We start from the raw sequence: 14,762 nt of genomic DNA, 5'->3' as shown, positions 1-14,762 counted from the left end.
TCTAACTTTTATAATGTTGCCACATCTGTCCACTATTGACACAAAAATAATACATCAAACGAGGATAGCGCTTTTTTTTTGGGAGCACTCAATTATGCTTTACGTAAAGACACACAAATAAAGAAAAAATTTAATGAAGAGTTTATGGAAAAGTCAGTTTATTTATTTTGCCAACGATATGACAATAACTTTAATATAAAACCCTAAAATTAACAAATGTTATCATAGGTACATATAGGAAAGTTTTCCTCAGTATTTTCTATGTACTTACTTGTGAAATGTGATAGATGAATCCTTTTTAAAGCGATTTGTACGGCCAACTTCACTATCTCGTCACGCTCCTTCGTCGTTTTGCCACTACCGGAAGTCAGAGCTCATTGACCCCGCCTATGTCTTCAGGTCCCGGATGTTCCGCTGAGCATGTGTGAGCTGCTTAGCTGCTAGCACCTAGAGATGGCCTCAGACAAGCAAAACGAAGTTAAATTTCCTTCCACGGATGAAAACAAGGAAAACAATCCGGACGGAGGACTCGGACTGGAGAGTATCCTTTACACCTTGAGACAAATAGCCGCGGGGTTTCGCTTATTTCTCCCCGTGAGGCGAATCAGAGGCTAAGGCTAGCTGGTAGCCTGTTCAGAGGGTAGCGGTGTTGGGCTACGTGTCATAGTGGAGCTGGACCTGAGACACATAATGCTGCTTTATTAACTGTTTTTAAGCCCCACGACAAGAAGTAAACCCTCAATAGTGGTCACCGTGTGGGCATGAACACATTTTAATTTGTAGCATGTGACAATACTTGAATGAGTAAGCAGCAGCAGCAGCTCTGGTTCCTCTGGAGTTCAGTTGGTTTTCATGTGATCCTGCCAGTTCTTCCTTAACTGTGTCTCAGTTTTGCAAATCATCAAGGAGTCCCAGCAGCAGCATGGCCTCAGACACGGAGATTACCAGAGATACAGGTGAGGTGTCAGCTGTTTGTCTGATTCACTCATATCCGTGGGACACTTTTATTAAAACCAGATGAATGGAAACTGAACTTCAAGCATGTTTATTATAGATAAAACCTGCATGCATGTGTTTGACACTGTTTAGAAAGGAATGTGCACATTTGCTGATTCCGTCTTAAATGGGTTGATCTATTTGCAGCTGCAATGAGAGATGGATAAGTTCCATCAATGAGAATTACTTCAAGCCTTTATAAAACACAAGTATCCTCTGTAATGGTAAAGAAATGCATTTCGTGGCTTTGGGTCACACATTTTAACACGCGCCACTGCTTTAATCACCGACCCATAGATTGTGCAAAGCATGGTTAAATATATCATTCTTACGTTACAACCTTTGACTATTTTATACCGACTGTTGGCGTAAGTGTGTGAAATGGATAAAACATTCCACTAAATGTTGTGATCAGAATCAGATTATTTGGCAGAATTCTTTTGCTGCATGTGTTGATCTGTGCTGCCATATGGTCCATGTCACACTATTATGCAGATAACACTTTTAAATTGTGGTTAATGAACGAGTACTTTGTGTAATCATTTCATATTTGCACTGTGGTGTACTCATTCGAGTGTAAAACAACATTTCAGCGAGATTCCCTGTACAATCAAGATCACAGTGGCTGGTGCAGCTCGCAAGAGTTTGATTATTTGATTTGTGAGATTTATTCTCTTAAATGTAACATGAGAAAAAGCTGATCTTCTTTACTGTTAACCTTCAAATTTCTTCTTCCACAAACAGTGTTTGTTTTAATAATGTGTGATCAAGCTGTTTCACTGTTAACAGTACAAATTACACAACAAACACTGTAAAAAGAAAATGTATTATTGCGGCGCAATGACAAGTTTCTGAAAGTTCATTAAGTGACATGTCATTTTATTTGATGAGTTTTCTCATTGAAAAGTATTGTTTCATTATGGATCAAGTTTTAGGGTCTTACTCACATTCCAAAGTACATAAAACAGCTTTTATTGTTCTTCTTTGTAGGATCCCTTTTTAAATGTTTTACGGAAATCCAATCTAAACTTTTTCTTTTTTGCAAATATAAAACTAAAAAACTACAAAATATATCAAATGTTGAATCGCATGAATCCACATACACCCTGGAAAACCTGTTGCTTGCTTTGTCCTAAAATATGGGAATCTTTTTTTAAGTAATTTCATTTATTTCACACTCGCTCCCTTCATGAGCTCTCGACTGTACATATGAACAATTTGTCAATAAACTGAAAGTTATTAACTCTTTTTTCTGAATTCTCCTTTTCTGATTGCCCTTGTTGCCGTAAAGATTTGCTGCAATCTAACGGTCTCTGTGTAACTCTTCCCAGGGGCTACTGCTCCCGCAGACTGCGACGTCTACGCAAGACTCTCGGCTTCAAGATGGGAAACCGACACAAGTTTGTGGGGAAGAAAGTGACTGTGGAGATGATTTCTGACAGCAGGTGAGGAAACGACAAGCGTTTGACTGGAGGATGTTACTGGAAAGCTCTTTTTTTTTTTTTTTTTTACGCAAACTGATCCCATTACCTGCATTTATGGTGTGTGTGTGTCGTCCCCCCCAGGTATCTTCTGCTGGTTTTGATGGAGGCGGAGCGGGCGTGGAGCTACGCCATGCAGCTGAAGCAGGAGGCCAATACGGAGCCACGCAAGCGCTTCCACCTGATGGCCCGACTACGAAAGGCTGCCAAGCACAGCGAGAAGCTGGAGAAGCTCTGTGAAAGCCCCCGAGTCGACGCCAAGACCAAGCTGGAGGCACAGGTCTGGGTTATTTGTTGGTACTTTACATTTATTTTTCATTTGTCTTTCGCCTCTGCTGACGGGTCACGTTACTTTCTCAGGCCTACACTGCCTACCTGACCGGTATGGTGGAGTTTGAGCTGCAGGAATGGAAACTTGCCATGGAAGCCTTCAACAAGTGCAAGTAAGTTTAACCCCCCCCCCATTGATGCAAAAGTTCATAAGATGACACATGGCTAATTTGCATGACATGGCAGGAAGCGGCAGCCGCACTCATTTTAAGCTTTAAACCAGTTTTTAAATGATAGTTATGATATTAATAAAAACCTGATGTTTTGTGCGTCAGATGCGTGATTTGTGGAGGAATTGAGGATAAAACAGCTGATTCTGTGTCATGTGAGTCAGTGGCAGATAAAAAAGAGAAACCTGACACTCCTGTACTATTGGTCAAAAGTCCACCCCAACCAGCCAATCAGGAAATTGCCTTGCTGTTGCTATGAGGGAATGAGCAGAATACAACGGCTCCCCCTGCAGTCCCTGTCCCCGACCTCCTGCAGTGAAATGTGTTTAGTACCTGTTCCAGACCTAATCAACTATGATGATAATAATGATAAACACAACAAGAAGTTAATATATATGTATATATTTGTTGTATTGGCCGCTGTATCAATGCAAATTGTTAGTTATGTGATTGTACCAGCTTGGTTTTGTACAAAAACGCCTTAAAATCTCTTGTATTTTTTTGTAAGCAGTTGCATATAAATGTGTTTTTGGGATATATTTGTGCATTGGTTTGTACATATACTTATTTGATACGCTTTCTAAGTTTAAACCTTTCATTAAACATGTTTGTGGCTCTCAATATAAAAAATCATCAAATTTTTTCTTGTTTTGTTTTTTATAGTGTTAGGTCCAGTGTGCTCAGCCAGTATATCAAAATTAGTAAAGAATTGTAGAATCACATAGGTGAGGTTGTGCCGGAAAAAAAAGACACAAAGCATTCAAGTTAAACAGTCATTAATGTTGAAATATAGAGGTAAAAGCAAAATTTGTTAAAAATGGCAAATTGACCCCAAACTGTTAAGATAACATTTTAACACTGCATCATGTTTAGTACTTGTAGTTGATATTTTATGGGTTTTGTTAAAAATAACCTTTTCCCCTTCCCACTAGGACGATCTATGAAAAACTAGCCAGTGCGTTCACCGAGGAGCTGGCGGTTCTGTATCGTCAGCGCGTGGATGAGATCTCTCCCAACATCCGCTACTGCGCTTATAACATTGGTGAGCATCACAACAAGTGTCTGATGGAGCCGCGTCGGGATTTTATGACCACGCTGAACAACGCTAGACTCTCACTCTCTGTAACTGTGGGTTTTTGACGGGTTCCAGGTGACCAGAATGCCATCAATGACCTGATGCAGATGAGACTGACCGGAGGAGGTGGAGGCATGATGGCTGAGAAACTGGAGGTGATCCCACAACATATTGAAACTAGTTAATATGCTGCATAGTTGTTGGTTAACGCAAAATGTTTGTTTTTTAATTACTATTTTAATTTGTTCAGTATTTTTTTAAATGTATTGTTATTCCTTCAGGCTCTAATCACTCAAGCAAGAACCAAGCAGGCTGCCACCATGAGTGAGGTGGAGTGGCGTGGCCGGACGGTGCCTGTCAAAATCGACAAGGCCCGCATCTTCCTGTTGGGTCTGGCAGACAACGAGGCCGCCATCGCTCAGGTCAGTACCTCAGGGTCACTGAGAGATAACGTTTTCCACAACTTGTATTTAAAATGATCCACAAATAAACTGATAAGAAGGAGTGATGAACATGAAGACAGGCGAGTAGTAAGTGGTGTTTAATTGATGTATTTGTAATCGGTTTTATGAATCCTGATCGGGTTTTCGACACCCACAACACTTACTACAGAAAAGTGTCATGGTGACAGAAGGTTGCATTATATGTAGTTAAGTGGGGGGGGAAAAGAAGAAAAAAGTCCTTGTTATATAAAACAATTTAAGACATTAACTGACGAGCCGTTAGGTTAAGCTCATTTCCCTCAGTGGTGTTTATTTCCATTCAGCCTTGGCGAATGGATCACATGCGCGTGTGCTGCCTGGTTTTGTCGGCTTGCTTCAAGGCGGCGGTGTTGAGCCCCGGTCTTGTGGGGGAGCTACTGTCCTTCACGTGTTGCGTGAAGCCCTGCTCCAACACGCCTCGCAGTAATGCGCACCTTGCTATCGGGCTTCCTGCTGAGCGTAGTGACGCATCCATCACACTCCAGTGTGTTGAAACGGGGACACGCCTCAGACCTCCAGGACCGGGACTCAACACCCCAGCGTGAACCTACAAGTCTGACTTAGTTTGTTTATTTTATTCATTTATTTATGGTTTACACTTTGGGGTCCGAGTGAAGTCCAGACCATCCCCTCAAGCTTCAGTAGATGGCGCTCTCCTATTGGTGGAGTCCCAGATCCGCCCGGGGTCACCGCTGCCCATTCTTCCCGTGCCTGAAGCTTCAGCACACCCTGCAGACACGCCCGTCACACCCACAGACACTCAGGTCTCCGGCATGCAGGCTCTCTCATCGCAGAACTGCATTCTGCACATTTCAGCCACATGAATAGACGGCTCCACCCAGCCGCTCTCTGGACAGCTCGGCTGTTACTGCCACACACCTTTCACATTTCACACAATAAGATAACGTCCTGGAGCCACAGCAGCACTTGAAGCTCTCCTGCCAGCTGCAGCTGATCTCCGCCTCCCGGAGAAACGCTGTTGGGACAAACGTCTGTCCCCGTTGAGGCGCTGCTCCCTCCTCTGATCAGCTCCGCCTCCCTCCCGACAGAGGAGGGTGCTCGACAGGTCGAGCTGGTCTCGCTCGGCTTCCGAGGGTGTTGTCACAAAGCGCGCCGTGCAAAGTAACATCAGCCTTGAGGGCGGATGAGAGCAGCGTCTTATCACTACTAGGAATTTTCTCCCAAGATTCCTCCACTTTTGTTACCTTTGGGTTTTTCCTTAAAGGGTAAATAAAACGGGGCCATGTCACGACCCCTGAAAGCCTCGCCAGACTTTTGCGTAAGGTCTTAAGTTTGATGGTTAAATTGCTGTCTGCCGTTACTCATCTTCATTTATAGTTTTATTCCCACCGATCCAACATGGCTTCTTTTGAAAGTTAACACATTCCTGCAGATTACTGAGAATATCGGCGAGTAACACAGGCTCTTTGTGACGACGCGTCAAAAGAAACACAGTGAGGTGAAGAACAATCCTGTCATTCACAAAGATCCAAACCCTGAAACTCCAGAGTGTCTAATTACTGAGCAATGTGCAGGAATGCCTCAACGACCTGCTGGACCACATGCCAGCGTCTCTCCCCCGGTTTACCACCTCGCATTCCTGCACAGTAACACTTCTTCTCTCCATCAAAGCTGTAAAACTTTCAAATACCTCAATTCTTTGCGTTATTGCTTCATGTTGGATCGTCTTCTCTGCTGATCGGAGCTTTTCCAATCCGACTGATCCTCAAATCCATCTTGTTATTTTGGTTGTTTTAATTTGCTGTAAATATGTAACGTGGATGCTCGAGGCTCATCGTTACGGTACAGGCAGTTGAAATGAAGCACAAGCATTTCCTTTGTTTATTTTACAGCATACTTAAACCTTTCCAAACAGTGGCCTGTTTAAATACCTTCACTTACAACTCGGTGAAAGTTTATCTTGGTCGACGCGTTCTAGCGTTCAAGTCGCAGCGCAAACGTTGCTCAGGATGACGACGAAAACCTTTGACCTGCTGAATAGAGTCGTTTTGTTCTTTAATATAGCTGAATAATGTCACTACATAACATTTTGTGTTTGTCATCTCAGTAATGCAGATATGCCTTCAATGGGATTGTTTGAGAAACTGCTTCTACTACAAAACTTGTTTCTAGACTAAATCAGTCCAAAATGTTCTACTTTTTCATCTTTTACTCAACGACTGTTTGTCTCCTACTGTGATTCTATATTTCTTTTAATAAAAATGTAATATTCCAGACAGAATCTCCCAACACAGTCGTGAATTTCATTCTTGCCACCAGATTGTAAAGTTAATTTTAGAAATTCCTCCTTTGGCCAGAATGTTTTATCTGTTAAAAGGTTACAGAAACTGGAAAACTCCGTCTCCAGTTATCCGAGAAAGCTCCACCTTTGTCGGTTTTATTAAAACAGTACAAGATCTGGCTGATCAACAACCAAACTTCTGATCATTAGGACAATCGTGCACTTCCAAATATATATAATATATATATATATATATATATATATTTTTTTTTTTTAAAGGCACTTTACGTATGTCAGACTACTGAGATGGCCTGTTCATCAAGATGTACTGCCGCGTCCAAATAAACAAACAAATAAATGAAAATCATCTGTCATCGATGTTGACGTGGTTTTGATCTGAACCGATTGTCGCAGGCGTCTAATGAGGAGACGAAGGAGCATCTGTATGAGACGCTGCTGGCCGAGTGCAGAGACACAATCCAGGCTGTGAAAGAGGAGCTGAAGAGCGAGGCGGTAAGGAAACGCTTAGTACTTTACGTTTTCAAATGAGAGCTGGCAAATCGATTAACCAGTAATGTTTTCTCTTTGTAGAAGCAGCGAGAGAGGGGCTCTGAGGGCGACAGCGGGAAAGTGTCCAACCTGCAGTTCCTGCACAGGTAAAGTTACTTCAGTACTCGTCTGTGCGCTCGTGATTTCACACTTTTATGATTTTACAGATAAATAGTGTAGGTTGCAATTCTCTTCTCTTTTTTTTTTTCATCACAAATTAAATAAGAATTTTAAAACAAGTGGCATTGGTTCTTTCATTCATATTTATGTTTGTATATGAAATAATTTTTTTTTCCAATAAAGATTAAAGTGGAAAAAACCATCCAATAACAGCAGATTACCTGAAGCAGACGGGCTTAAGAAGGTGTTTGTGGCTGCAGGCAGCGGTTCTGCAGACGAATTTTAAATTTAGTCTCGGAGCCTCATAATGTCTTTTTCTTCTCTTGGGACTCAGATTTATTTCGTTGTTCTCGACCAGCAAAAGGTGATTTTGGAGATTCTCAGAAGAAAATCATTTCAAGTCAATATTTTAGGTTCTGCCAGGTGTCAGAACTGTTGAGCAAGGCACACCACATCAAAATGTCTGCAGTGTTTGATTCAGTCCAGATTGTTTGGTGACGGAGGAGTCGAGCTGGACTTTGATTTCTTGGTTTCATTGTTTAACCGTTGTGCTCCTGCAGCTACCTGACCTACATCAAGCTGTGCACGCTGGTGAAGAGGAACGAGAGCATGGCTCACACCCTGCAGGCCAAGCTGAAGGAACCCGAGTCGGACGAGAACAAGCGGGGGCCGCGCCCCCAGGACCTCATCCGTCTCTACGACATCATCCTGCAGGTGAACGTCACAAACGCACCAGGATGTTTAACAACAACGGCGGCGCTCTGTGTGTCGTGCTCGTCGATACGCAGCCACAACGTCCCAGGAGGCAGGAAGAGGAAACACAAATCATCTGTTACAATTAAACAATCTGATGCGTCTCGCAGCAGAGCAATAACATACAAATCTTTAAATAACAACTCAAAGTGTCTCTTTGTTTTCGTTCAACAAGGTTCACATACATTATGAACATGTTTTACAAAACTCCAAACAAGTACCAAGAAAATGAGTCGATTTTGTTTTTAATAATTCACACTAAAGATCCCGACGTTCCTGTTGGGACGAGCTGCCTGCAGCCTCCGGCGTTCACGTTTCCACATTCCAGTCACGGTACGACTGTGAAGCAAATACTATTGTGCCAGAAAGAATGTAGCACAGACGGTGTCTCGGATACAGACTCACTGTTTCGTCTGCTACTCTTCCTAAAACACCTTTACTTCCTCTGAACGAGCTGCAAGCAGCAGTACGTTACTCTTCCCACTCTGATCGCCCCGGTGTGTCATCGCTCGGTATGGAGGCACAGAACCTGTTAACTCAGTTTTAAAAACAAGTTTGCTCGTAGTTCCAACCACCTGGCGCATGGCTGCTGTCGAGTGTTTGTCCTCGTATTCTGACACTGTTTGTGACGGCTGGTTTCCCCTCCTCTCCCCTCTGCAGAGCCTGGCTGAGCTCTCCACCCTGCAGGGCCTGGAGGACGACCACACCTTCCAGAAGGAGGTCTCCCTCAAGACGCTGGTGTACAAGGCCTACAGGTTCCACCTCTTTAAACACTTTTTATTTAATTCATACATCTACAAATAAAATATTGTTTTGATCAAGAATCATTAGTTCTCAATGTTAAAAGATATATATACAATATATGTATATATATTATTCAATGACAAAAGAAACACTGGTGATGAATCAATCATTCAAAGGTTTAAAGAAACTAAATTGTTGTGAGTCGTCTTGATGACCTCAAATGAAAGTCGCATATAAATTATATAAAAGGAAAAATTGCTTGATTCATGGCGATGTTACATAAAGTCAAGTTGTCTCTAACTCTTTCTTCTTTCTGCGTGGAAATCTGAGGCTCGACCTGTAAAACAGCCACGGTTCATTTTACAAAATAAAGACTGTGAAACCAGTATATAATATTAGATATTAGGATCCATCAAACCCACTATTTATCAAATGTAAGTCACAAACATTTTATGATATAGTTGATTATAATATTCGTCAGGTTTTGTATTAAGCTAATAAAAAATATTGCCAATGAACAAAGAAAGGTTTGAAAAAAGAGAAATTCACTATAATTTGACTATAAAAGGCAAAAACTCCAAAGCAATGGAACGAAGTGTCACAGTGACAGGAAGTAGTTTAAAGAAGACAAGAGTCTGGAAACATCAAATCTGCAACGTTAAAAAGTATGAAAATTAGATTTGGACATAAATAATGTGAGATATTTGATTTGAGCAAACATGAAAATCATGGTTTTGTATTTGTATATTTTAAATACTGCACATAAAATGCACAAAAAATATGTATAAAATATTTCAAAAGTTGGACATTAACAAAATAAAGTGATTGTGAGGGAACTCAGGCAGATTTCATAAGACCGATCTCTTCTGCTCCTTTTCATTCAGACTGTCGGACTGGAAGTTTAGTATTTTTTTAAAGAATACACCTGTAATTCAATGACAATATGACCGTTTTAAATGGTTTGAGCCTGTTGTTGACGTGGTTGTGCTCCGGCAGGTGTTTCTTCATCGCTCAGTCCTACGTGCTGGTGAAGAAGTGGAGCGAGGCGCTGGTTTTGTACGAGCGGGTGCTGAAATACGCCAAGGAGGTCCAGTCTAAAGCCAAGAGCTTCAACAACAGCCTCAAGGTCGGTAATGAACCTGCAGCACTCCCACTTCCCACTGTACCACAAACTGAACTGGATTGGCGTTCATACGCAGGATCTCCCCGACGTCCAGGAGCTCATCGCCGAGGTCAACGCCGAGAAGTACTCTCTTCAAGCCGCGGCCATTTTAGGTGAGAGATTTCAGACGGGGAAGCCGTCGGGCTCGTCTTCCTCGTCTTCCTCCAGTCTTAACCTGGAGGCCGTTTGTGTTTCAGACACCGATGAGACTCCTGAAGTTCCCTCTCAGCAGCAGGTGAAGGACAACACGGTAAGAGAACGAGAACGGCGTTTAATCTTTCTGTTTCTTCAATAAACCTGATGTGAGATGAATATTGGAGGGGAAGGAAATGATGATAAACGTAGGATTTAATAAAAAAATGTTTTTGCTTTCATCTTCATTTCCAACTAAATGTCTGTACTTTTTATCAATTTTAAATGTTAAAGGAATATATTTATTAGGTTTTTAACAGCTTCACAAACATCAGAAATATATTATTAGTGAAATCAAAAAATGTAAAAAGATCAAATTAAATAAACGAGCAATAACAATTTGTGTCTGTAGCAGAAATCCTCTTGTAAGAATGGAGGAAACATTTGGTCCAATATTTACCTGGAAGGGTTCCTGTGTTCTGCAGGAGACGTCCTCTTTGGAATGTAGTTTACATGTTGAGTCCAGTGACTCGTTGTACCTTGGATTTTAAATGTTTGATGAATGATGATGATGATGATCTCCTCATGTTGCGCCTCACGTAGATTTTTACCCGACATCACAGTAACCATGTGAACAACCTCAAAATCAAAGCGTTGCCGACAGAAACGGCGTCTAGATGGATCCAGGTCGTTTACGGGACTGAAAGTTGCGCCGGTCGCCTGCCGTCACGACTCAGCTGTCGCTCCTCTTCCTCTTCCTCGCAGCCTCTCTGCGATCGCCTGGAGACGTTCCGCCTGGACCCGGCCCTGGTGGGCAAGCAGCCCAACCTGGTCCAGTTCCCCCCCGAGTTCCAGCCCATCCCCTGCAAGCCGCTGTTCTTCGACCTGGCTCTCAACCACGTGGCCTTCCCTCCGCTGGACGACAAGGTGGAGCAGAAGGGGAAGGGCGGCCTGACCGGCTACATCAAGGGCATCTTCGGCTTCGGCAGCTAAATCCTGAACGCCGAGTCCAACGCACCCCGACCAGATGTGGGTGGGCTGACGACCAGAGTAATTTCACTTTTATCATTAAATCTTTGGTGCCTGTGTGCAGAATGGGCGGAGTTTACAGCCGGGAGGGAAGCAGATTGGGTCTAATGTGGAGTTTGAGATCAGAGGAAAGTCATTTGAAGAAGCAATACGAGTCCAAATCTAAACTTTAATCAAATCATCAGGCTCTTCTCTTCAACCTCTCGATGCTTCGATGTCGAATCTTTATAACCAAACAAATCCATGTAAAGTTTTTAGTTTGAGTGTTAAGTTAGTCCTTCATTTCTTCTATTGTTTTCTTTCTTTCACAAGGTTCTCTCTGGAACCGAAACCTCCGTGTCATTTTATCTGAACACACAATTACAACCTGCCATTTGACAAATATCAGTGCAAAGACTTGATTTCTTTATTCACTTCCTGTCTTTCTCTCGACATCTCTCCTGCTCTGCGATTCAAACCTTTTCGTTACAGCTCAACATCCTTTTCACCAGGGTGACGCAGCGTAAAAGTGAAAGATTTCTTCCTAATTTGATTGACATTTTCAGTCCCGCTGCGCTGTTTGTATTGAGCACCATCAAGTCGGCCTTCTTTGACACTTTACACAAAGGGGGAGGGGAAGGTTGTGAAATCATGTTTGGCAGCGACTGAGCGACGACCTCACGGCAGGTTCACACACTTGGAATTTAAACGGACTTTAATGGGGTTTTTAAAGTGAACTTGACGTGACGTCTGGCTTCTTGTCCTCCATCAGACCATGTGAGGCCTTTTTGACCCGTCCATTCAGTCCAGCAGCAGTTCGTCAGTTCAAAGAGCAGAAACGGTAATGAATGACAGACACACGAGTCGTCCTCAAGATATATATCACGTCTTTGTAAACGACGTGATGCAGCAGTAATCAATCCATTCTGAACATATTGACTCCACAGAGAACATTTAACTCATTGTAATTTATGGTTTTAACCTAATAAACGGCCGCGTTCAAACTCGATTCTCCGTCGTGTCGGTGGAGCGTCGAACTCCTCCGTCATTCTTCATTTGTTCTTCAAAGCTGTTGTGGCGTTGAAAAGGCCTTTTCGCAGCCCTTCGTTTGATCTCGCCGCCACGCCCACGACTCGGACTCAAAACCTTTCCAGCACCAAGAACACGTCTACAGATTTCACTAGAACGCCAGAAACATCTTACCTGTCGTCTTCATACGGACTCGTGTCGGTGTAACTGATTTAGAATAAGAATAAGCTCGACTGTTTTGAGTGTCGCTCATCTGCTCATGCGTTAAACGGTTTTGCTTATTTTCTAGCCTTTCTCTCTCGTTTGTCTCGTTTCCCTCTTGTTCTATGTTGAATTACAAAGACGAATGTGCTGAATCTTTTCCGGCACTTTACCTCGATCAGCCTGGGAAACGACCCGTCATATTCTTATGATACACGTCTAGAAATAAGTCTGTTATACATTGAAATATCGACAATTATCGACATCTTGGATCAAACTTTCACCTGTTTTCGTGTCTCGTACAAAAGGGGTGAAATTTTAGTAAAACACATTTGTATTCAGCCTGGAGTCGTACATAATAAGTCCAAGGTGTGTCGGCCAGTGTAATTGTTGGAAGGATACGTGGAAAAAGTTGTGGAAATGTATGATTTTATTCTGTTTCCAGACCTAATTAAAATATATTTGCACCAAACTGTGTGTGTGTGTGTGTGTGTGTGTGTGTGTGTGTGTGTGTGTGTGTGTGTGTGTGTGTGTGTGTGTGTGTGTGTGTGTGTGTGTGTGTGTGTGTGTGTGTGTGTGTGTGTGTGTGTGTGTGTGTGTGTGTGTGTGTGTGTGTGTCTGATCATTTGCACCTCTGTTTGGGCGTGGAGTGTGACTGAGTGTGTAGGATGCCTTCGTGGGGTGTGAGTGTTTGGGTCTACTTAATTTTCTTTCAAGTGTTTTTGTGAGTTTCCCGGGTGTGTTGTGTGTTTGTCACCTACCTTTGCCTTTCTTTTTTTTTTTCTTTTGATGTTTCAGGGGAATAAAAAAAAAAAAGAAAGCGTGTCCTAATCAATGAATCATCTGTTGCTTCTCCTATAATCTGTCTTATCTGGTTTCGCTGTCATCACTCATACATTCCTCTCGTGGCTGCAGGAGCACAGAAATGTGCTCTGATGAGGCGGAGATGAATGTTTATCTGCAGGAAGACGACCCGGATAAGACGGAGTCGCACTCGCAGTCTGCAGAGTCTTCACTCTTCATCAGTACGTCCAGAGACTCACGGATGAGGGACCCCGGCTGCACACTGTGGAGGCCTTCCTGCGTGGCGCTTGTATACTCCGTGTGTGAGACTGGTAAACCTTTTTTCATCTTTTATTTTGAAACAGGGAACATCCAAACAGTGCAAACAAACATCAAACACAACAAAAACAAATAACTTTAACAGCCAGTGCCCACAAATAATAGGTTCATATAATGTTAAGCTCTTTGGCAGGTACTTATAAAGGTTGTAAATATAACAAATACAAATGGGAACATAAATAAATACACAAGGGACCAGTGAAGCAGAGGGTCTCAATATTCTTTAAGTTCTTTAAACATCTCAACAGTTATATTGATTTTTTGTGTGTTTATGTTACTTAGTGTTCTAATGTTATAGAGTGTCACAAAATGTGGGTTTTGTCCAATTAGAATTATTTAACTATAAATTCTATGTCTTTATTTTTGTAAAAAAAAAAAAAGAAGAAGACTGTCAATCAATGTCTGTTAAGATACTATTCCAAATAGATTTTCCTCTGGGAGTTATTCTCTGTTTTTCATTAAAAATAATCAGTTTCTTATGTTTATTACTACATATATGATTCAAAATGTGTACACCATTAATAAACAGCAGAGGTTTTATCCTTGGCTCCAGCACGTCACAGCCTGAATAAAGCAGTATAGTGGAGGGATTAACACGTACACGCATCACTATGTCGTCAAGGAACGAAGGAGCTCCTGTGTTTTCTAAGACTTCAGGGTTGTGAGGCACATAGTTTTCTGTGTGTGGTTTAGTGAATGGAGACGGCCACGCCCTCCCCGTGGTTCCACTTTTATTGTTTTCTCTCGGTTCGTCAGTAAAATATGCCGTTAAATAGTTGCCGTGTTTGTGTCTGATCTGATTCAGAGGAAAGAAACTAAAAGTTAAAGTATTATCGTAGGAGGGGTTTTTTTTTTTTCTACTTCACAGATTCAGAGTATTTTTCGTCCCACCAATACAGCCCCTTTATTTTCCAGCTCGTCTGCAGAGGGAGACTGTGGATGAACATGAGATCTTTGACACACAAAGTTAAAAGCTTTAATCCGATTCCAATTAATGTTATTGATCTATATTATTTAATCCAAGCTCATTTTTACAAGTATGATCTAGTATTGCTGACCTCGTCACTACTACTGCGTGAACCAAGTAACACCATAGTACAAATGTCCATCTCAGCGTAAACTCAGACTCACATTCACCCCTATGGACAACTGACAGACGACAATGG

The 14,762-nt window shown here is 42.1% G+C and overlaps 1 protein-coding gene across 1 annotated transcript; it reads left to right on the top strand.

Moving 5' to 3' along the window:
• Nucleotides 1-397: 397 nt before the first annotated feature.
• On the top strand, nucleotides 398-12,944 carry srp68 (signal recognition particle 68). Its single transcript, XM_080463030.1, has 16 exons — nucleotides 398-541; nucleotides 890-956; nucleotides 2,328-2,441; nucleotides 2,562-2,757; nucleotides 2,838-2,920; nucleotides 3,910-4,019; nucleotides 4,128-4,207; nucleotides 4,334-4,474; nucleotides 7,191-7,289; nucleotides 7,368-7,432; nucleotides 8,006-8,159; nucleotides 8,859-8,953; nucleotides 9,939-10,068; nucleotides 10,142-10,217; nucleotides 10,302-10,354; nucleotides 11,002-12,944. Exons 1-16 carry the CDS (start codon nucleotides 454-456, stop codon nucleotides 11,227-11,229), a joined length of 1,779 nt encoding a protein of 592 aa, XP_080319156.1. The 5' UTR covers nucleotides 398-453; the 3' UTR covers nucleotides 11,230-12,944.
• Nucleotides 12,945-14,762: the final 1,818 nt, after the last annotated feature.

The sequence above is a fragment of the Lipophrys pholis genome (genome assembly GCF_963383615.2).
Source record: "Lipophrys pholis genome assembly, chromosome: 5".
NCBI lineage: Eukaryota > Metazoa > Chordata > Actinopteri > Blenniiformes > Blenniidae > Lipophrys > Lipophrys pholis.
This window is presented reverse-complemented; position numbering and strand designations above follow the sequence as displayed.